The sequence below is a fragment of the Drosophila simulans genome, chromosome 2R (assembly GCF_016746395.2).
Source record: "Drosophila simulans strain w501 chromosome 2R, Prin_Dsim_3.1, whole genome shotgun sequence".
In the NCBI taxonomy this organism is placed as follows: domain Eukaryota; kingdom Metazoa; phylum Arthropoda; class Insecta; order Diptera; family Drosophilidae; genus Drosophila; species Drosophila simulans.
Window position 1 is genome coordinate 5,827,934 of NC_052521.2, and position 21,305 is coordinate 5,849,238.

The 21,305-nt window shown below is 48.2% G+C and overlaps 7 protein-coding genes across 7 annotated transcripts; 5 read left to right on the plus strand and 2 right to left on the minus strand.

Annotated features, from left to right (window-relative positions):
- The first annotated feature begins 1,170 nt into the window (after positions 1-1,170).
- LOC6733536 (maltase A2) lies at positions 1,171-3,306 on the plus strand. Its single transcript, XM_002080555.4, has 3 exons — positions 1,171-2,712; positions 2,767-2,895; positions 2,955-3,306. Exons 1-3 carry the CDS (start codon positions 1,211-1,213, stop codon positions 3,025-3,027), a joined length of 1,704 nt encoding a protein of 567 aa, XP_002080591.2. The 5' UTR covers positions 1,171-1,210; the 3' UTR covers positions 3,028-3,306.
- Positions 3,307-3,421: 115 nt separating this feature from the next.
- On the minus strand, positions 3,422-5,433 carry LOC6733539 (maltase A3). The gene is made up of 4 exons (XM_016167255.3): positions 5,229-5,433; positions 3,801-5,166; positions 3,592-3,735; positions 3,422-3,529 (listed from the first exon to the last, which is right to left on the minus strand). The coding sequence occupies exons 1-4, from the start codon at positions 5,374-5,376 to the stop codon at positions 3,463-3,465; spliced, it is 1,725 nt and encodes a 574-aa protein (XP_016026498.1). The 5' UTR covers positions 5,377-5,433; the 3' UTR covers positions 3,422-3,462.
- An 865-nt stretch (positions 5,434-6,298) lies between these two features.
- Positions 6,299-8,608, plus strand: LOC6733540 (maltase A3). Its single transcript, XM_016167641.3, has 5 exons — positions 6,299-7,143; positions 7,203-7,259; positions 7,317-7,515; positions 7,602-8,053; positions 8,144-8,608. Exons 1-5 carry the CDS (start codon positions 6,332-6,334, stop codon positions 8,361-8,363), a joined length of 1,740 nt encoding a protein of 579 aa, XP_016026499.1. The 5' UTR covers positions 6,299-6,331; the 3' UTR covers positions 8,364-8,608.
- A 509-nt stretch (positions 8,609-9,117) lies between these two features.
- LOC6733541 (maltase A3) lies at positions 9,118-11,436 on the plus strand. The gene is made up of 6 exons (XM_002080560.4): positions 9,118-9,413; positions 9,471-9,931; positions 9,989-10,441; positions 10,500-10,954; positions 11,009-11,152; positions 11,207-11,436. Exons 1-6 carry the CDS (start codon positions 9,203-9,205, stop codon positions 11,373-11,375), a joined length of 1,893 nt encoding a protein of 630 aa, XP_002080596.2. The 5' UTR covers positions 9,118-9,202; the 3' UTR covers positions 11,376-11,436.
- Positions 11,437-11,482: 46 nt separating this feature from the next.
- On the plus strand, positions 11,483-13,510 carry LOC6733543 (maltase A3). Its single transcript, XM_002080562.4, has 3 exons — positions 11,483-12,654; positions 12,723-13,318; positions 13,388-13,510. The coding sequence occupies exons 1-3, from the start codon at positions 11,512-11,514 to the stop codon at positions 13,452-13,454; spliced, it is 1,806 nt and encodes a 601-aa protein (XP_002080598.2). The 5' UTR covers positions 11,483-11,511; the 3' UTR covers positions 13,455-13,510.
- Positions 13,511-15,738: 2,228 nt separating this feature from the next.
- Positions 15,739-17,987, minus strand: LOC6733544 (maltase A1). Its single transcript, XM_016167254.3, has 3 exons — positions 16,399-17,987; positions 16,031-16,174; positions 15,739-15,953 (listed from the first exon to the last, which is right to left on the minus strand). The coding sequence occupies exons 1-3, from the start codon at positions 17,967-17,969 to the stop codon at positions 15,869-15,871; spliced, it is 1,800 nt and encodes a 599-aa protein (XP_016026500.1). The 5' UTR covers positions 17,970-17,987; the 3' UTR covers positions 15,739-15,868.
- A 281-nt stretch (positions 17,988-18,268) lies between these two features.
- On the plus strand, positions 18,269-20,621 carry LOC6733546 (maltase A1). Its single transcript, XM_002080565.4, has 4 exons — positions 18,269-19,395; positions 19,453-19,907; positions 19,970-20,113; positions 20,179-20,621. Exons 1-4 carry the CDS (start codon positions 18,295-18,297, stop codon positions 20,243-20,245), a joined length of 1,767 nt encoding a protein of 588 aa, XP_002080601.2. The 5' UTR covers positions 18,269-18,294; the 3' UTR covers positions 20,246-20,621.
- Positions 20,622-21,305: the final 684 nt, after the last annotated feature.

Here is a 21,305-nt window from a genome sequence, read left to right on the forward strand (position 1 = left end):
CAAATCCTACTCCTTCAACTACAAGCAAACAAGCAACAAGCTGGAAAACCATGATTAATTAACACTTAACAATGCTGTGGAAATGTTTTAAGATAACCTTGTGGAAGTTTTGGGGGCATTTTAATCGCGTGACAATACATAATCATCGTTGCAATAATGCCTACTATTGTCAGTATCAGCGTAGGTCGACCATCTACATGATAAGCGTATCGAGGAAAGTATTTCCTGCGTTTATCTAACTCTATAAAAATGTCATATTTTACCAGCAGTAACTTGTACCTTTAGTTCATCAATTACATATACGCGTAAATGAAATGTATATCCTTTATGCTATATTCGTTCAGAAGAATTTAAAAAGTAATATGAAGCGGTTTTGAGCCTACCAAGGATATTCCTAATCAGGACCTTTGTGTCCACTTAAGCATTTCCCTTCGCCTGTCTATAAATTACAATAAATGCAGCCTTCACCAGATTGCGTTAGTATAGTAAGATACCCTAAAAGTTAACTCAAAATATATTTGTTGATTGTATTGATTATATGATACCACAGGTGGCTTTAGGAGTACCCGTACTTGAAAAACTTATCATGAAAATACAAAAACTTCCTTTGAATCGCGGCTAGAGTTGTATTTACATAAAATTTATGTTTTCATCTTTTGTGAACTCTGGAGCATAATGATGTGGAATTGTAAAGGTAAAGCCTAAATGGTGACCCAATTAGTATTCTAAATCTAAACCATAAACATATGGTATTTCAAAAGTATTTTGGCCGTGCACGCTTTATTGCCAATAAAACAAATATTTTTGTATGATTTTATAAATTTTACAAGCCATATACATATATTATATTTGTAATTTCCATTTGAATTTGGAATGTATATTTCGGTGACGCACTGCACCGCATAGAAATAGCAAAGTACTAAAAGATATTGATGCAGCTTGTGTTTCTCAGGCCAGTCATCAATTTATATCTTTAACAAACGAAATTTATTGCACTTTTACGACATTTCGCCGCCTAATGGTATGCCCAACAAAAAAGAGAGCTATTGAGAGCGGGAAAGACCAGTCCGCTGTTATTTAATCTAGCAAATATGCGATAAAACTGATAGATTACCAGTTGGCCGGTGCAATTGTGCCTTATCGACTGCTCAATCGCTACATGGCAATTGGTATTAGCAAATTGAGTTTGCCCCACTCAAACGCTATCGAAATGCCAAAGTGGGCACATCTCGGGCTAGCGGCTCTCCTTCTAATTTCCACCACCCAGGAGGGTGCTGCGGATATCGATTGGTGGGAGAACGCCTCGCTGTACCAGATATATCCGCGCTCCTTCCAGGACAGCGACGGCGATGGCATCGGGGACCTGAAAGGCATTACTTCGAGATTGGGCTATCTCAAGGAAATAGGCATCACGGCCACCTGGCTGTCGCCCATTTTTACCTCGCCCATGTCGGATTTCGGCTACGACATCTCCAACTTCTACGACATCGATCCGATTTTCGGCACTCTCGACGATTTCGATGCCCTTATAGTGGAGGCCAAGTCGCTGGGCGTTAAGATCATCCTCGACTTTGTACCCAACCACTCGAGCGACGAGAACGTGTGGTTTGAAAAGTCCGTGAATCGCGAGGACGGCTACGACGACTTTTACGTGTGGGACGATGGAAAGCTGAATGAGGAAACTGGTGCAAGAGATCCTCCGTCTAACTGGGTCAGTGTGTTCAGTGGACCCATGTGGACGTGGAACGAGAAGCGCCAGCAGTACTTTCTGCACCAGTTTCAGGTGAAGCAGCCGGATCTAAACTTTACCAATCAAATGGTCAGGGAGCACATGCTGGATGTCTTGAAGTTTTGGCTGGACCGCGGTGTTGATGGATTCCGTATCGATGCAGTTCCACACATTTACGAGCACCGCAATGCAGACGGATCCTATCCGGATGAACCGGTTAGCGGTTGGGGCAGTGACCCCAACGCGTACGACTACCACGATCACATCTATACCAAGGACCAGCCGGCCACGGTGGATCTCATGTACGAGTGGCGTGAGTTTTTGGACACCTATCGGGCACAGAATGGAGGTGATTCACGGGTTCTGCTGGCCGAGGCCTATTCTTCCGTGGAGACACTGAGTGCTTACTTCGGAAACAGCACCCATCAGGGTACCCAGCTGCCTATGAACTTCCAGTTGATGTATCTCAGTGGATATTCCACCGCCAAGGATGTTGTGGGATCCATCGACTACTGGATGAATACCATGTGGAAGGAGCACCAGACGGCCAATTGGGTCGTTGGCAATCACGACACCAACCGAGTGGCCGATCGTATGGGAGCTCACAAAGTGGATCTGCTAAATGTGATTGTAAACGCCCTGCCAGGTGCTTCGGTCACCTACTACGGCGAGGAAATCGGCATGTCCAACGTGGACGTGGAGTGCACCGGCGACTCTTGCGAGGATCGCGATGGAGAGCGTACGCCAATGCAGTGGACGGCTGGAAAGAATGCCGACTTCTCTGATGGGGAGTCCACCTGGCTGCCTCTAAGCCCCGAATATCAAAGGTACAATGTGCAGACTGAACGCGGTGTTTCCAGATCCTCCCTGAACATCTTTAAGGGTCTTCAAGCACTTAAGAGCAGTTCCGCCTTTCTTGCGTTCAAAGACGATGGAGGTTTCTCCTACGAGGCGGTGACGGAACAGGTTCTACAGATCATTCGGTAGGTGAAGCAAATCCTCTTCTATAGCTGATCCTAAGCTCCGATATCCTACAGCACAAACAAGATCAGCGAGGAATATCGAATCCTGGTCAACATGGGCAACGGTATGGAAATCCTCGATGGGCTGGCCCCCAAAACCTACGAGTATGTGCTGGCCACTGCCTACTCCACACACTATCCGGGGTAGGTTTTCTCTACTTTCTTGATTTCTATACTTTTAACATACTTAAAACGAATTACAGGCAAAAAGCGGATCTGTCACAGAGAATCATTCTCATGCCCTACGAAGCAGTCGTTCTACGCTGGTTGGCTTAACTTGTTTAGTTCGTGTTAATCAGTACGAATGGCACTGGGGTCCCTCATAAAGATAGCCCTGTTTTGACATATGTGTTCCCAGAAATATATTAAACCGAACTTTGAGTGCCAATTACCACATCTAGATTTTATAGACACCCACTTAAGATATAGGCATTTGGCCTGCGCTGTCGCTTGGCTATCGCTATGGATTAATCTGCGAATAAACGTGATCGATAGTAATCGTACGAATTTAGTATTGCCTAATTGGCCAATAAATTAAATGGCTATTATTCAAAACTTCCAGTGGGTCTGTTTCTAATCAGTGCTTATTCAAGTTGGCATGGGGCCATCGTAAAGATAAGCGCAGTTAGTTAAGTAGTCCAACCCTATTAAGGAAGTTAAGCGATCAAAATATTTTTGTGTTATTCTTTATTAAGGACCTATTATATTAGTTTAAACTGTGCTCAGCACAACTGCTTCCTTGGGCAAGAGCAGCACGGAGTTGGCAAAGGTGAGGTCGCTAAAAGGATAAAATGGTTAGTGTTGTATGGTTAAAGATATTTTCAGGTGTCCAGTGCTTACTTCTTGCGACGCACACTCTTATCATTCACCACCACATATTGCAGTTGCGTGGTAATGGAGGTGAAGACAGAGTCCAAGTTGATCGACTCCACATCATCGTTGATGTTGATGAGGGTGATGTACGACTTGTAGCCCGCCAAGGATCTGTTGATATGGAAATCCGGTCAATATCTAGTCTTTGGGTAAATTATATGATTGTTCCAGCTTACCGCTTGAAGGCCAGCACATTCGGACCAATGGCTGTTACGGAGACATCGCCCTGCTTCAAAGTAGGCTCATCACGCAGAGCTCGCAGCTGCTTGTAGACGTTCAGGTGGCTCAGGGCGATTCCACGCTCCTTCTTCACATTGACCAACTTGTAGTTGCTGGCCACAGGCAGCCAGGTGATCGAGGCGTTGGAGAATCCGGCGTTGACCTCGTCGCTCCACTGGAAAGGAGTGCGCACTGGGTCGCGAGTGAGGCGCTCAAACTCCTGTTCGTTTGATTGGCAGGCCTGAGGGTCCACGGTGTCCTCCCAGCTGATCCAAACGTCGGTCATGCCCATCTCCTCGCCCTGGTAGGTCACACTCACGCCGGGCAGTCCCATGATTATCATGTTGCAGGCGTCGATGCGATCGGCGCCCAATCGGGAGCCAATGCGACTCTGGTCGTGGTTGCCGAACACCCAGTTAGCCACCTGACCTTCTGGCATGTTGTCCAGCCAGTTGTGGATCAGCTCCGAGTAGTGGTAGGCATCGGAGCTGTAGCTGATCTTGGCCAGCAGCTCGAAATTGAAGGGGATCTGGGAGCCGAGGTGGGTGCCGTTTCCATAGTACTGCATCAACACTTCCAGGGGAGAGTAGGCCTCGGTGAGCAGGACGCGGTCGTCGCCACCCAACTCGGCGTCTATTTCCTCGATCACATCGCGGAAAGCGTAAACCAGCTCCAGGGTCTCGGGTTGATCGGTGGTGTAGATGTGCTGCAGGTAGGTGTAATCCTCGGGATCGCTCACGGCCTCGTTCCGGGGTTCATCGGGCCAGTTGCCATCGGCATCAGCTGGAATTTCGTAGACATGAGGCACAGCGTCGATGCGGAAGCCGTAAGCACCCTTTCGCAGCCAGAAGCGCAGCACATCCTTCATGGCTTCAACAACCTTGGGATTGCGGTAGTTTAGATCGGGCTGTTTGGCGTGGAATTGGTGGAGGTAGTACGCCTGTCGTTGCTCGTTCCAGGTCCACATGGATCCGCGGAACACGGAGAGCCAGTTGGTGGGTGGCTGGCGGATACCGTTGACCACCTTTCCGGTGTGCCACACATAGAAATCCTTGTACTCCTCCTCTCCAGCGGCCGATCGGATGAACCAGTCGCACTCGTCACTAGTGTGGTTCGGCACAAAGTCCAGAATGATTTTGATGTCCAGCTCTTTGGCGCGCGCAAGCAGCGCCTCAAAATCCTCCATTGTGCCGAATATGGGATCAATACCTTTAAGATCAGCCACATCGTAGCCGAAATCAGCCATGGGCGAGGTGAAGATCGGGGATAGCCAGGTGGCTGTGATTCCGATTTCCTTCAGGTAAGGCAGCTGTTGCGTAATACCTGATTGCAAGGGTGAAGTAAGATAAAAGCCTAAGTAGTACGCTTTCAACCCGCCTACTTACCTATGAGATCTCCCACGCCGTCGCCATCGCTATCCTTGAACGATCTGGGATAGATCTGGTAGAACTGACCCGTCTTCCACCAGCCAACCTCCGCCAGCGAAGGTAGAGCCAAAGCCAAAAAGCACGATAGCACCAGCAACTTGAACATGGCTCCCACTAAATCGATCGATTGCCAATGGCCAAAGGGATTATAAGGTGCCTCTATTTAAGCATACCGCTCCCATTGATAAGGTGGTGATAAACCCACCATATAGCAAACTATTTCTGATTACCTCCGAGGGGCTGGCAGATTTACGATCGCACGACACTACGAACGGGTTCTCATGATACGCAGGCTGTGGAATTTATTGGAGTCAATTTCACGGTTGTTTTAGCCAGCTCACGCCTAGAGATCATGAGACAGATTGGCTGGTAAATGAATCCAACTGCATAGCCATATCTTATCAGGGGACTGGGTTTTCGGATTTCGCAGGGGGGAGTAATTTATTGGCCTACTTGGGTCTTTCGGAAAACAAAAATAATGAGAGAATGGGGGTTCAAGGATAACTGATAACTGATTTGTTTAGAATGATTCAATAACTGGAACTAAATGAGTGTAGGTCATTATAAAGCTAATGTTGCTAGACATTTTGATTAATATTCGTCGACTTTAGACCACTGTCGCCAGTTAGAGTGCCACCAGTCTTAGAAGCTCATTAAAATCTTATCACACACTTTAAATTGCATTACTTGAACAAATAAATTATAAGTTATGTTCAGTAATTGAATCCCGTCAATATCAAATAAATGGAAATCGATCAAATAATAGCCTTACGAGATAGTCATGTTTTTAAATGTAAAGCACCCAAAAAACAGACCTAGATAACCGAATTATAGTCCCAATAGTATGGTCAGATATTATCACTATCGGAATCAATTAGTAAATTACTCCATCTAACTTATACAAAATATCTCCCATTTCTATTTTGGAGTCAAAGGTCGCATCATATATTTTCCCCAGGTGGCCATACAGGCTTTCGCACTGAAGAGTTAGAAACGATAAGACCTGTAGATTATCGCCGTATATAAGAGACCGATTCCAATCAAACCACTTACAGTTAGCAATGACCACTTGGACTAGCTTGTTCCTGCTTTTGGGCCTTGGCCTTCTGGCCGTCGATGCCGCGGCACCCTGGTGGAAGACCGCTTCCTTTTACCAGATCTACCCGCGATCCTTCAAAGACAGTGACGGAGATGGAATCGGAGACTTAAACGGAGTGACTGAGAAGCTAGAGTACCTTAAGGAGATCGGCGTGACCGCCACCTGGCTGTCTCCTTTTCTAAAATCCCCGATGGCCGACTTCGGCTACGATATTTCCGACTTTAAGGCGGTCGATCCTCTTTTCGGAACGATGGAGGACTTCGAGAATATGGTCTCCCGCGCCAAGCAGCTGGGTGTCAAGATTATTCTCGACTTCGTGCCCAATCATTCCAGTGATGAGTGCGACTGGTTCCTTCGTTCGGCTGCCGGCGAGGAGGAGTACAAGGACTACTACATCTGGCACCCGGGATTCCTCGATGAGGACGGAAACCGTCGCCCGCCCACCAACTGGGTGAGCGTCTTCCGAGGCAGCGCATGGGAGTGGCACGAGGGTCGCCAGGAGTACTACCTGCATCAATTCCACAAGAAGCAGCCGGACTTCAACTTCCGTAATCCCGTGGTGCGCGAGGAGATGAACAACGTGCTGCGATTCTGGCTGGAAAAAGGCGTTGACGGTTTCCGCGTGGATGCCATCTACCACGCCTTTGAGATTGAGGCCGACGAGAATGGAAACTATCCGGATGAGCCCCGCAACGATTGGACCAACGATCCAGATGAGTACGGATACACCCACAAGATCTACACTGTGGATCAGCCAGAGACTCCGCACTTGGTGTAAGTTTGGATGGTTACCGATATGGCCAGAAACTCAATTAAGCTTTCTTTATAAACAGATACGAATGGCGCCAAATTCTTGAGCAGTTCCAGGCTGACAATGGCGGTGATGAGCGGTGAGTTTTCGACTTTCCTGTAAACAAGGGATCAGTTATAATGTTATCACTTTATAGCATTTTGATGGTGGAGACATGGTCCCCCATTGAAATCGTAATGCATTACTATGGCAACGAAACCGCCGATGGAGCCCAGATACCGTTTAACTTCCAGCTGATAAGCAATCTGCACTACGATTCCGATGCCTATCACTACGAGTACTTGATTAACAACTGGCTTAATCTGATGCCCGAGGGCAAGAGCGCCAACTGGGTGGTAAGTTAATTAGCGATTAGCAGTTAGTTGACCACTACAATTTAATGTTTTCATGACTAATAACCCATAATAACCCCCGTAAACAGATCGGTAACCATGACAAGAACCGTGTGGGCTCTCGATTCGGAGCCGATCGAGTTGACCTCTTCAACATCCTGCTGCTCACTCTGCCCGGCTGCAGCATCACGTACCAGGGTGAGGAGCTGGGCATGCTCGACGGATATGTGTCCTGGAAGGACACCGTGGATCCGCAAGCCTGCAACGGCTACGAGGAAAACTACATGGATAATTCCCGTGACCCTGCCCGCACTCCGATGCACTGGTCGGATGAGACGATGGCTGGATTCACCACTGGCAAGAGCACCTGGCTGCCGGTGTCCACGGATTATCGCCAGAGGAACGTGAAGACCGAGCGCGGCGTGTCCTTGAGCCACCTGAACGTGTTCAAGCGTCTGCAGCAGCTCCGCCAGGAGCCCAGCATTGAGGAAGGATCCGCCGAGGTCAAGGCTGTTAGCAACTACGTCCTAGCCGTCAAGCGGTGAGTTCACGAACTATGCTCTCCTCCATTAGCACATCCTAGTAGATCCTAATCACAAATTAAACGTTCTCCAATTGCCATTCTTTGCAGCCACCTGAGCGGCGACTTCGTCTACATCTCTCTCTTCAACATCTTCGACTCCATCGAGAATGTGAACCTGTCCAATGTGTTTGGCAGCCTGCCCGCCAAGTTCCAGTACGCCCTGGTCACCGAGAAGTCCATCAAGAAGGTCGGCGACCAGGTGTCCGCCGGCAGCGTCACCCTCATGCCCCACGAGGCCATTGTGCTGCGTTCCACAACAACTGCTTAGTTTACTCCCCTCGTGATGAATTAAACCATTTAAAAGCATTATGATTGAACTCCCTTAAATGACCTCTCCCCTTTGGTGACGATTGTATTAATGCTCTGAAAATCTCTGTGACAGCACAAATAATGGGTAGCAATGGTGCACTTTAATGTTTAGATAATTTTATACCGCTAAGAAAGCTTAAAGCTTTCTTGTAAAATCATTGTTACTAGGAAATTTAGTTTATTAAAAAAAGTACCAAATGCTAACACTTTATATGTGGTGATTATTGGTGCGAGATCTGCCACAAAACGCCTTGGGGGTCGGACAAGATATTTGTTTTTATGGTACTGTAAATGTTTTCTTAGTCAAAATGTTTATGCTCCTCTTCGCTGATAAGTACTAGCTACCCCTCTCCCGCAATCGGCAATCGCATATAACTGTCTACTGAGAGTGATGCTGATGTGCTCACAATATGTGCTCTCGTTTTTCTCTCGAGCGGGTGCGCAGTTTATAAATAAAATCATGCATATTCTGCATGGGCGTAGAAAATAATCAAAAGGGGGGCTAAGAAATTAGCGACTCTTTTAAAACATATTTGTTGAACAATTCCTCGTTGCGTAACTATCTATGTTAATCTATCGAATAAATTAACTCGATGCACTTATGCAATACATGCAATATTTTCACTTGATATAACTACTCAACAACTAAGCCCATGCACTTTTCTCCCGCACTCTCTGAAATTTAAATACGGAAAGCCTCGCATAATTCTGTTTGCATTCGATCGCCAGTCGCATTTGTCTTCTGCCGAAGGCAGATCTGCTTTAATCAGACCGCTTTATTAAATACAGGCTGTCGCAATGATAAAATACCGACTGATAGCGTTCTTGGCAGTGCTCCTCCAGTTACACTGCCCAACTCTGGGTCAACCGTATCCCAATTACCATGCGGATTTCGTTGGCATCGGGGAACATGGTGGTGACCTCAAGTGGTGGCAGACCGCGGCCTTCTATCAGATCTACCCAAGGTCATTTAAAGACAGCAACGGCGATGGCGTGGGTGATCTGAATGGTGAGGAGAGCGGTTTATTAAGTATGTATCAGTACATATAGTTGACGTGTTTGACAGGCATCGCGGAGCAACTTCCCTACCTCAAGGAGCTAGGAATCACGGCCACTTGGCTATCGCCCATCTTCACCTCACCCATGGCTGACTTTGGCTACGATATAGCCAACTTCACTGAGATTGCTCCTATTTTCGGAACAATGGCGGACTTTGAACACCTGATGGAGGTTGCCAAAAAGCTAGACATCAAGATCATCCTGGACTTTGTGCCAAACCATTCGAGTGATGAATGTGAGTGGTTCCGTCGCTCGGCGGCTCGGGATCCGGAATTTAAGGACTTCTACGTATGGCATCCTGGGCGTATGGAAAACGGCAATCGGCATCCGCCCTCCAATTGGATTAGCGTTTTCCGGGGAAGTGCCTGGCAGTGGCACGAAGGTCGACAGGAGTTCTACCTGCACCAGTTCGTGAAGAAGCAACCGGATCTAAACTATCGGAATCCAAAGGTCCGGGAGACCATGAGTGTGAGTAAACGCCGCAAGGGATGAAGTTTGTGTAATGTTAATATTTTTTAATCGCAGAACGTGTTGAGATTTTGGCTAAGCAAGGGCGTATCCGGCTTTCGCATTGATGCAGTGCCCCATGTATTTGAAATAGCGCCGGATAATCAGAATCAGTACCGCGATGAGCCACGTAACGACTGGGACAACGACCCCGAGGACTATGGCTATCTGCAGCACATCTACACCAAGGATCAGCCGGAGACCATTGACCTGGTGTACTCGTGGCGAGCGGTGCTGGATGCGTTCCAGAAAGAGCACGGCGGGGAGGACCGCATCTTAATGGCCGAGACCTACTCACCCATAGATATCGTGATGCAGTACTACGGCAATGCGACGGCGGAGGGCGCTCAGCTGCCGTTCAACTTTCTGCTGATAAGCGAGCTGTCCAACTCGTCGAATGCGCACGCCTACGAGGGAACAGTGCTCAAGTGGCTGCAGCACATGCCCAAAGGTCGCACCGCCAACTGGGTGGTAGGTGGTCCATGAGACAACAAACATTCCATCTGAAACTAATTGACTTTTCTGCCAGTTGGGTAACCACGATCAGCCCCGAGTGGGCTCCCGGTTGGGCAGGGATCGTGTCGACATGCTGAACATGCTCACTGCCACGCTGCCCGGCGCCAGTGTCACCTACCAGGGTGAGGAGCTGGGCATGACCAACGTGTGGATCTCGTGGAAGGACACGGTGGATCCCTCTGCCTGCAACACCAATCCCAGCATCTATGAGCAGTACTCCCGCGATCCGGAGCGAACGCCCTTCCAGTGGACCGATGCCCATGACGCTGGGTTCAGCAACGCCAGCAAGACCTGGCTGCCCATCGCCGTGGATTACAAGGAGGTGAATGTGGAGCTGGAGCGGCAGAAGCCCCTTAGTCACCTGAACGTCTTCAAACAGCTCTGGCAGTTAAGGAAGCAGTCCCAGACCCTTCAACGCGGCGAAACTGAAGTGAAGGCCCTCAGCGACGCAGTTTTGGCCGTTAAACGGTGACAGATAAAAATATTTCCACTGGCTTCGACAATAACAATTTAATTCCGCAGGTATCGCGAGCGTGACTCAACGTACTTGACCCTTTTGAACATTTACGACGGAGTAGAAACCATAAATCTGCTGCAGAGTTTCCCCGACTTGCCACCTCAACTCAAAGTTGTGGTGGTCACAGAGCGATCTCAAGTCAAAGTGGGGTAGGTCAATTCAGCAATTGCATAATCCAATTTTTTTATCTCCCTTGCTTTCAGCGATCTCGTGAACTGCACATCGCTGCAGCTGCAGCCCAAGGATTCGCTAGTCCTGCAGACCACCTCCTCGTATTATAGCTATGCCACCAACGGAGAAGCTCGTTCTCTTCCCGTGCTGGGGGTTTATCTATGGCTGGCTCAAGTGGGGCTCTATCTAAGCAACCGATGAGTTCCCACCATATGCTAGTTAATAATAAAATACTCACAATAAAGTCATCCAAAGCACTCGAGCTGTTATCGGTTGAAAAATCTCTGGGGGGCGTCTATAAAAGCGGGATCCCACCAGCTCACTTGGTCAGTCAGACATGGCGTGTTTTAAAATCTTAATCGTAGCGATACTCGTTTTGGGGATCCACTGCGCCCTTGGGAGTGCAGCGGCAGTGGATCTCGACCTTGAGAGAGCGACCACGGACACGAACACCACTCGAGATTGGTGGCAAGTGGCACAATTCTATCAGATCTATCCGCGCTCCTACAAGGACTCCGATGGCGATGGCATTGGCGACCTGCAGGGTATCATCTCCAAGTTGGATTACCTAAAGGAGATTGGAGTGACTGCCACCTGGCTTTCGCCCATCTACAGTTCGCCCATGGCGGACTTCGGATACGATATTTCCGACTTCTTTGACATTCAGCCGGAGTACGGCACCCTGGCTGACTTCGATGAACTGATCGCGGAGGCTAAAAAGCGGAACATCAAGATCATCCTGGACTTTGTGCCGAACCACTCGAGCGATGAAAACGTCTGGTTCCAGAAGTCGGTCAAGAGGGAGAAGGGCTATGAGGACTATTACATGTGGCACGATGGCTACTTGAATGCCACTACCGGGAAACGGGAACCACCGTCCAACTGGCTCCAAGCCTTCCGCGGAAGTGCCTGGGAGTGGAACGATGAACGCCAGCAATACTACCTTCACCAGTTCGCCGTTAAGCAGCCGGATCTCAACTACCGCAATCCCGCTGTGGTTGCCCAGATGAAGCGGGTGCTTACCTACTGGTTGGATCGAGGAGTGGCTGGATTCCGCATGGATGCGGTGCCGTGGTGCTTTGAGGTCTTGCCAGACGCTGATGGTCGGTATCCCGACGAGCCGTTGAGTGGATACACCGATGATCCGGATGACTCCTCCTATCTGAAGCACATCTACACCCAGGATCTGCGCGAAACGGTGGAGATGGTTTTCCAGTGGCGCACTTTGATGGACGATTACCAGCGCATCCACGGCGGTGACACGCGAGTTATCATGGTGGAGACCTATTCCGGCCTGGACTATGTGATGCAGTTCTATGGCAATCGTACCACCAAGGGTGCTCAGATGCCCTTTAACTTTCAGTTCATTATTGGCGGCAATGGAGACAAGAACAACACTCAGCTCAATGCGTCAGGCTTCGTGAAGATAATCAATAGCTGGTTAAGCCAAATGCCGGCTGGCCAGACAGCAAACTGGGTGGTGAGTTATTCTCCAGGGCTTCTATATTTGTATTTATCACAATTAAACATAATATTTTTCATCTACAGATGGGTAATCACGATCAGCGGAGAGTGGGTAGTCGCTACGGCGAGAACCGCATCGATTTGATGAACATGCTGCAGATGTTCCTGCCCGGCGTGAGCATCACTTACCAGGGAGAGGAACTGGGAATGACTGACCTGGACATCAGCTGGGAGGACAGCCGGGATCCTGCGGCCTGCAATTCCAACTCGGATATTTACGAGCAGTTCACTCGCGATCCCGCCAGGACTCCATTCCAGTGGAGCGATGAGGCCAACGCTGGGTTCTCCACCAACGCCACCACCTGGCTGCCAATAAATCCAAACTATGTTACCGTAAATGCAAAGGCGGAGAATTCCACGAGTCCCAGCCACTTGAGCTTGTACAAGCAGCTGGTGGATCTACGAAAATCCAAGACTCTGCAGTTTGGCGCCACTCGCTATGCGAATGTGGGCGACAATGTGGTGGCCATTAGGAGGTATTTAAGCGGGGAGCCCACCTACGTGCTGGTTGCTAATGTGCTGGACACCAGTGTCTCTGGAATAGACGTGGCCAGTGCCATATATGCGACTGGAAGCTACAAAATCAAGCTGCTCAATCCGCAAGCCAAGGCCACAGTTGGGTAAGTCTCCTCTTCCATCCCCTAGTCAAGTCCTCAGCTAACTTTTCGTTTGCCCTCTCCTCATCCCAGTGATAGCGTCACACTGAGCAACTTGAAGCTGGAGCCCTACGCAGCCCTGATTTTGGAGTCTGTCTAGAGTTTACATAATCATAATCATAAGTTTGAAGAAGAACAATACGTATACATAAAGTACATCGATAATGTCTTGCTATATGGGCGCATAAGTCATTCGTGCGAACGACATTGCAAAACTTTTCAATTTTAAGGTCGCGTGCTGGGCCAACTTATTATAAATTATTAAGGAACTTTGTCCTGGCTCAAGAGTCACAGTCGCGCCGAGGACTGCTGGTGGAGGCAAAGGAAATTCCATTAGACGTGATTGATAAGACACACAAATCACGCATACGCAGCGTTGCTGCCACGCAAACCAAAGGACCGCAGAAGGTGATTCGGAAATGAGGCAACCATAAGCGAGCGTGCGTGGGCGTTGCCTGTGTGGGTGCCTGGGTGCGCTAGTGAGTATAGTCTACGCACTTAAAAGCCCTATGCAGAAGGACCCTGTTAAGCTTTTTAATTTACTCATAAAAATTAAGTGAAATTATGGCAAAAACGACAAAGTCGCTATTTTTAGTCAGCACGAGCATCATTTCTGATATACCAAATCACTTTAAACTGTTGTGCACCATCATCAGGCCCAGTTTAAAACCCCAGAGCTCATCACCTACAATAGTTCTGTCATCGACACGCTGTTTGCGGCATTAGCTGGCAACCCTTTCCCCAAAAACGTCAACAGTACCCAAAACATCATCCCGCAAAACATCAGGTACGTGAGAGCCATTCAAATGAGCGAGTGCCGGCAAGCCGTTGGGCGCCAGTTATGAGCCATGTTTGCGGTGCAATTAATGAGCGACCTGTGATTAAATGAACTTTCAGGCCTCACCTGGCCAGCTCTGCAGGTGGCACGTGCCAAATCAGAAGCGAGGGAGCAGGGAGTGAGAGCAGCAGAGCAGCTCGTTAGGACCTGGTCCGAAATCAAACTCAAATATTAGCCTCGCATTATTAATATGCAAACGCTGTCGGAGCTTCGAATACGTTTCCCAAATGTGCAAGGATGTGCCGGGATGGGGGTGCTTTGCTTGCTTCCGGCTTTTTGGGCCATGAGTCCTTGCAGATTACAGCGAGCTTAATGCGTTTTAAAAGTTTTCCAATCGGAAGGGGAGCAAACTTCTGTGCGACCTGCGTAAATCTGCGAAAGTCATGGAAATCATGAAAATCATATTAAATGTAATCTCATCCCAGCACCTTCATCAAACATTGTGGCTCAGACTCTTTGGGAAATTAACTTCATTATCTGCCCGAAAATGAAATGCACAAAAGGCTGATGGCTTTGTGCGACTGGACTGCCACCTGGCCTCCGACTGGCTGTCCGCTGTCTGTGCTGCGGTTTTCATTTTCACAGTTTCATTCATTTTTTTAAGGTTTCTGGTCACGTGCGTAGGGGTAAAGTGGCCCAGTCACTCGGCGCCGTGTCGGTGACCTTTTTAATGGGCTGACGGGTCACGCAGCCATTTACAAGATTCCATTTTATTCATTTTTGTGGTTCTGCCAGCAGAGACGGCTAATTTTTCAGCGTCAAAGCAAAATCGAACAAATCGAATGGGGCGATTTCCCAAAGGGACGCAATAATTTGTAAGAGATTTCGAGGCAACCGCTTAATGCATTTACTCCGTAATTCAATCTCGTCATTCTTCTCGAACAAGTCGTAATTACCGAGTTGGTATTTTAGACGGATCAAGCGGTCCGAAAGGCCAACTTCACCCAACTTCTTAGCCAACTCAAGTTGGCCACCAAAGTATGTATGCTTAGCGGAGTAAGTTTCAAAGAGTATGGTGCGTATACTTGATGCTCGGGCATCGCAAGGCGTCTGCCAATTACCATGTGTAAACGCAATTTAATTATTTATAACGCAATTGAAGTTCTGCCTTCGCCTGCCCCCTCCTTCGTACGCGAATACAAGAGTAAATACTGCAGGGCTGTTTCACGAATTTCCGAGATTGGTAATAAATCTAGCTATGAAAACCTCCCCACCTATTTAGGGCCCGACTTCAAAGTGCTCCGAGATGATGGGGGCCCGGTCCCAGGCCAACATCCACAATTTTAGGCCTAGTCCCTGGTCGCCGTCCGTATTTACATTGTGTGTAGCACACATTCTTAGGCTCTCTGGCACACACATTGTAAAACAGCAAATACTTGGCGAGGCCGGGACTTTTGCTTGACTTTAATTTGTGTGTAAACACTTTAAACGCGGAGCCCGCCGCCGAGTGGGAATTAAAAGAGTATGCCGGGCACTTCAGCTTATCTCCGAGTGGGGCTGGGGGGGGGATTTCAGGATATGTGCGGTGTTTCTGGGGTGGAGTGGGTTGTTTGTCTGGTTTTTCACTTATATATTTATTTATGCAAGCCACGGCATATTTGCTTTGAGCCGAAGATAAATACCGATTGAGTGGCCTGACTCAGTGTGATTCAAGTGCGCCTGGTGGGAATCGCCATTTAATCGAACCGGGAAGAACTGCTGCTGCTCAATACCAAGGCCTCGCCGGCAGCCAGACTCAATCCGGTGACCTCGAACTGAGAGCTGAAAAGATGTCCGCACAAATGTCAGAACGGTCGGTCAGATAGTCAGATGGTCAACATGGGGACGAGATGCCTTACCCCTCCGCCTTCGAGGACTGCAGGCTGCGGATGAGGAGCGTCAAGTGGGTGGGCAGCGTCTTGTCGAATTCGTATAAATCCACAGTGACACCCTTGCTGGCAAAGTTGGCCACATAAATTATGGATGCAGAGCCGGAGATGTAACTGTAAAGGTAATGGTTCGGTACGTACTCGAAGGAATTTCTGCAGTATACGTTGCTCCCGGTGCATAACTCTTGGCGAAGAAACTACTTGTATGCGGTGTGCATATTTCATTTCTGAAGTGTGACTTACTGGCTCACCAGTTTATTATGGCTCGGGGCTCTATACGCACTTTATATCCCCACATTTTGAGACAAATATGAACTTAGTTGCTAAACTTTACTTACCGCTTCACCACAAACACATTCTCCCCAACGACTCCATATTTAGTGGATCCGTTTTGCAGTGGCAGCGACGATTTCCTCAGCTCCACCAGCGCCTTGTAGATTTTCAGATGAGAGCGCTGAGCTGCCGCCTCCGTTTCCACATTCAGCGTTTGGTAGTCTGCTGCCAGTGGCAACCAAGTCTTGGATGCAGTCGAGAACCCGGCGTTGGTGCCACTCGTCCACTGGAAGGGAGTCCGCGAGGGATCACGTGTGAACTGCTCGTAGATGTCCGAGTTCGAGTTGCAGGCAGCTGGGTCTTGGGTGTCTTCCCAGCTTATCTCGCCATCGGTCATACCCAGTTCTTCGCCCTGATAGGTGACACTAGCTCCGGGAAGGACCATGACCAACATGTTCATGGCATCTGCATTGGCGGTTCCATATCGACTTGCCGCCCGACGCTGGTCGTGGTTACCTATAACCCAGTTGGCGGTGCGTCCGGCAGGCAGGTTGTCCAGCCAGTTGTCCACTGCTGTTTTGATGGATCCGGCAGAGACACCATCGCTGGCCAGAACCGTAATCAGATTGAAGTTAAAGGGCAGATGGGCACCAGCCGTTGAGCGATTTCCATAAAACTGCATTGTGTAGGCAGGTGGAGCATAGGTCTCGATTAGAAGAACCCTCGTATCACCTCCGTGGATGCGCTGGTAGTCATCCATCACTACGCGCCACTGGTACGCCATATCAATGGTCTCCGGCCGGTTCTCGATGAGATCGCTCTTCAGGTACTTACGGTCGTCGACGTCGTCCGTCAGACCGCTAAGCTCTTCATCGGCATACTGACCATCTGCATCCGGCTCGATCTCGAAGAGCACTGGTACGGCATCGCAGCGGAAGCCAGCAACGCCAAGGTCCAACCAGTAACGAAGCACTCGCTTCATCTGTTCCACGACCAGGGGATTTCGGTAGTTAAGATCAGCCTGCTGCACTGCGAACTGGTGTAGGTAGTACTGTTGACGTTTCTCGTTCCACTCCCACGCACTTCCTCGAAAAGCTTGCAGCCAGTTGGAAGGGGGTTCCCGATCGCCAGTAGTGGCATTCACCTTCCCGTCATGCCAAACGTAGTAGTCCTCGTAGCCCTTCTCGCGATTTACAGATTTTACAAACCAAGAGTTCTCATCACTTGAGTGATTGGGCACGAAATCCAGAATGATCTTTAGGTCCAACTCGTTTGCCCGCTTGATGAGAGCCCTGAAGTCATCGAGTGTTCCGTACTCCGGCTGAATGTCAAAAAAGTCGGATATGTCGTAGCCGAAGTCCACCATGGGCGAAGTGAAAATGGGCGATAGCCAGGCTGCCGTGACCCCCAGATCCTTAAGGTACTCCAATTTACTGGTGATACCATTCAAATCTCCGATTCCATCGCCGTCGGAGTCCATGAAGGATCGCGGGTATATCTGATAAAACTGGGCATTTTCCCACCAGTCCTTTGTGACTGTCGTCGAAGTCGTGGTTTCACATGACCAGCTACGATGTGCCAGTATAAGCAGCCCACAAGCCAGTAAGCCAAAAAGATCTAACCGCGTTCCCTGCATGTTTCTTACTTGATAGCGAGGACTCCGCGCTGTTCCTTTTATACAATAATACGGAAACGGGATTACCAGAGCTTAAATGATAGCCCCACATCGAGTAGGGTATGCATTTACCAAAACACTCGAAAGAACACTTGAGCTGGAAATTTTCCAATAACAATTCCGGAGATGACTATGTGAATGCTCCACAATCGATTAGGCGGACTTACCCTAGACTAATCAAAACATTTCCACTTTGAGGTCTTATCTAACCGGTTGAGTGGACAGTCTATAAAAGGGCGAGCATTTGCCGGCTGCTCGCACAAGGTATTTTGATTTGACCCAGGCAATGGAGCTTCGGTCGCTGCTAACACTTCTGCTTTTAGCCATTGCCTCGAACGAGGCATGTCAAGTGCAGAGCTCCTCCAGTGAAACGACCAAGGACTGGTGGCAAACCGCCCAGTTCTATCAGATCTACCCGCGCTCCTTCAAAGACTCCGATGGCGATGGCATTGGTGACTTGAACGGCATAACCAGCAAGCTAGAGTATCTCAAGGACTTGGGCGTAACGGCTGCTTGGCTATCGCCCATCTTCAAGTCGCCCATGGTCGACTTTGGCTATGACATATCCGATTTTTTTGACATTCAGCCGGAGTACGGAACACTCGAGGATTTTCGTACATTGATCAAGAAAGCCAAGGAGCTGGATCTGAAGATCGTTCTGGACTTCGTACCCAACCATTCAAGCAACGAGAGTGAGTGGTTCCTGAAGTCGGTTAAAAGGGAGAAGGGCTACGAGGACTACTACGTGTGGCACGACGGAAAGATAAATTCCACCACTGGGAAGAGGGAGCCTCCGACCAACTGGCTACAGTACTTCCGTGGAAGTGCCTGGGAATGGAACGAGGTGCGTCAGCAGTACTACCTACACCAGTTCGCAGTGCAGCAGCCCGATCTGAACTATCGCAATCCCCTGGTTGTGGAGCAGATGAAGCGGGTGCTGCGCTACTGGCTGAACGAGGGCGTCTCTGGATTCCGGTGCGATGCACTGCCTCCGCTTTTTGAAGTCGTGCCCGATGGCGACGGTCAATTTCCTGATGAGGTTGTGAGTGGGGCCACCGAGGACACAGAGGATCGCGACTATCTGACCACCACGTACATCGAAAATCAGCCAGAGACTATCGATATGGTTTATCAGTGGCGTACTGTACTTGATGACCACAAACGCATTTTCGGGGGCAACTCGAGTGTTTTGCTGATAGAGACGTACTCCCCCGCCTGGTTTACTATGCAGTTCTACGGAAATAGAAGCACAGAGGGAGCCCACTTACCGTTCAACTTCAACCTTATTACAGTGATGGAACAAAAGGGTCTTTCTGCGAGCAACGTGCAGGAGGCAATCGATTTGTGGCTAAAGAACATGCCCGCAGGTCGCACGCCCAATTGGGTGGTAAGTTGGGGCCATTAACCTACGATCTTTATCTGGTGCTAATAATTACTACTCCAGCTGGGAAACCACGACAAACGACGAGCAGCCAGTCGGTATGGAAAAGAGCACATCGATGGCATGAACATGCTGGTGATGATCCTGCCGGGAGTTAGTGTCACCTACCAGGGCGAGGAGATCGGCATGACCGATGGCGAGATCAGCTGGGAGGACACTGTCGATCCGTGGGGTTGCAACTCGAATCCGAACATCTACGAGCAGTACACCCGGGATCCAGAGAGGACGCCATTCCAGTGGACTGGAGGCACTAATGCCGGGTTCACGAATGGATCCACTACCTGGTTGCCTCTGGCTGCTGACTATGAAACGATAAATGTTGAGAAGGAATTGAGCGATGATCACTCACACTTGAAGATATACAAGGCACTGGTGGCACTACGGAAATCTTCAAAAACTCTGCAAAATGGGTCCACAAAGTACCAGGCACTTTCTGATGACATCTTCGTAGTCCAACGGTAGGTGGTGGGTTAATTTTCCTGATTAGTTACCTAACCTTACCTGGTTGCGCCCTTTGTAGATCTCTGACCAAATCAGCCACCATTGTTCTTGTCATTAACTTCGGATCGGTAGCTAAAACCGTTGACTTGAGTCAGTTTGACAAGAGCCGTACCGAAAGCCTGCAGCTGCTCATAAGAAGCATTGATTCCACAAAGAAGGAGGGGTAAGTGTAGCAGAGCTCCTTAGCTATTTAAGCTGTTTTATAAATACTCATTGTCTTTTGAACAGCACTCGGTACGATCCGAAAGCCCTGAGCCTGGATCCCTCGGAAGCCTTAGTCTTAACCACCGAATAAAACTCGTTTTTTAAATGGAAAGTGTTTTTGATTCTTTGATATTCGTCTTGCTTTATTCGTAAATACATATGCGGCCAAAAAACATTTAGCGTTTTGTTTATAATAGTAATATTAACTATACATCAAGTAACTAATTCGAAAGACATTCAATTCTTGGATGTTCCATGGGATTCTCATTAACGACTATTTACACTGAACACACAGACACGGAAAACGAACAAATTTCGCTAGTTTTTGTACCCCATGTTTTGGCTAGACATGAATTGCATTACTTGCGCTCTATAACAAATATTTAACTATGCGTTTTCGGAGATAGCACATTTCGAGTTGAAAGCTGCTCACAATTAACTTTAATACGAATTCACATCGAGGTGTCGCTACGACTAAAAAATTATGCCTTAAATACCATACATATGTACATCTCAGTTGGACAACAATTAAATCTACCATGTTGATGGGCTCAAACAACACAATAAATGCAATTGTAATTGTTCTAACTAGCTGCTACATTGCAAAGGGGCTGTGTCCCAGCCCTTTTGGAACATAATTGCGCCCTCGAAAAGTCCTCTTCATCCAGTGCTCACTGTACAGCGTTTGCCTCACTTAGCCTATAAGTTTCGTGTACTATTCAGATAGCTTGCAAGTTGCTTCGGTTGTAGAAAACACATTTTTGAAATTATATCACATTTTCATTTTTTTGTTTCTTTCGGAACGCTTTGAAACAACGCTTAGAATTCTAGATAAGCTTAAGTACTAAACACTTATTAATAGATTAAGGTTGACAAGTTATTTTAAATATAGCTTTTTAACTCTTGTGCTGAAGTGTAAAATGGAGAAACACATTTGTTTTTGGGAAGAGTTGCGAAGATTTTTGATCAGCCGACTCTTACTTACATACTTACGACTCTTGCGTGTCTGTTAAAATCTGAAGAAAGTCTTAGGTGCCACAGAAATATCTTCACTATTGAGATACGTTGTTCTACAGATATCGAGAAACTTATATATAAGAACGTTGAGATAATGTGGATTTATGGGGTGAAGGTATAACCCAAACTTATGG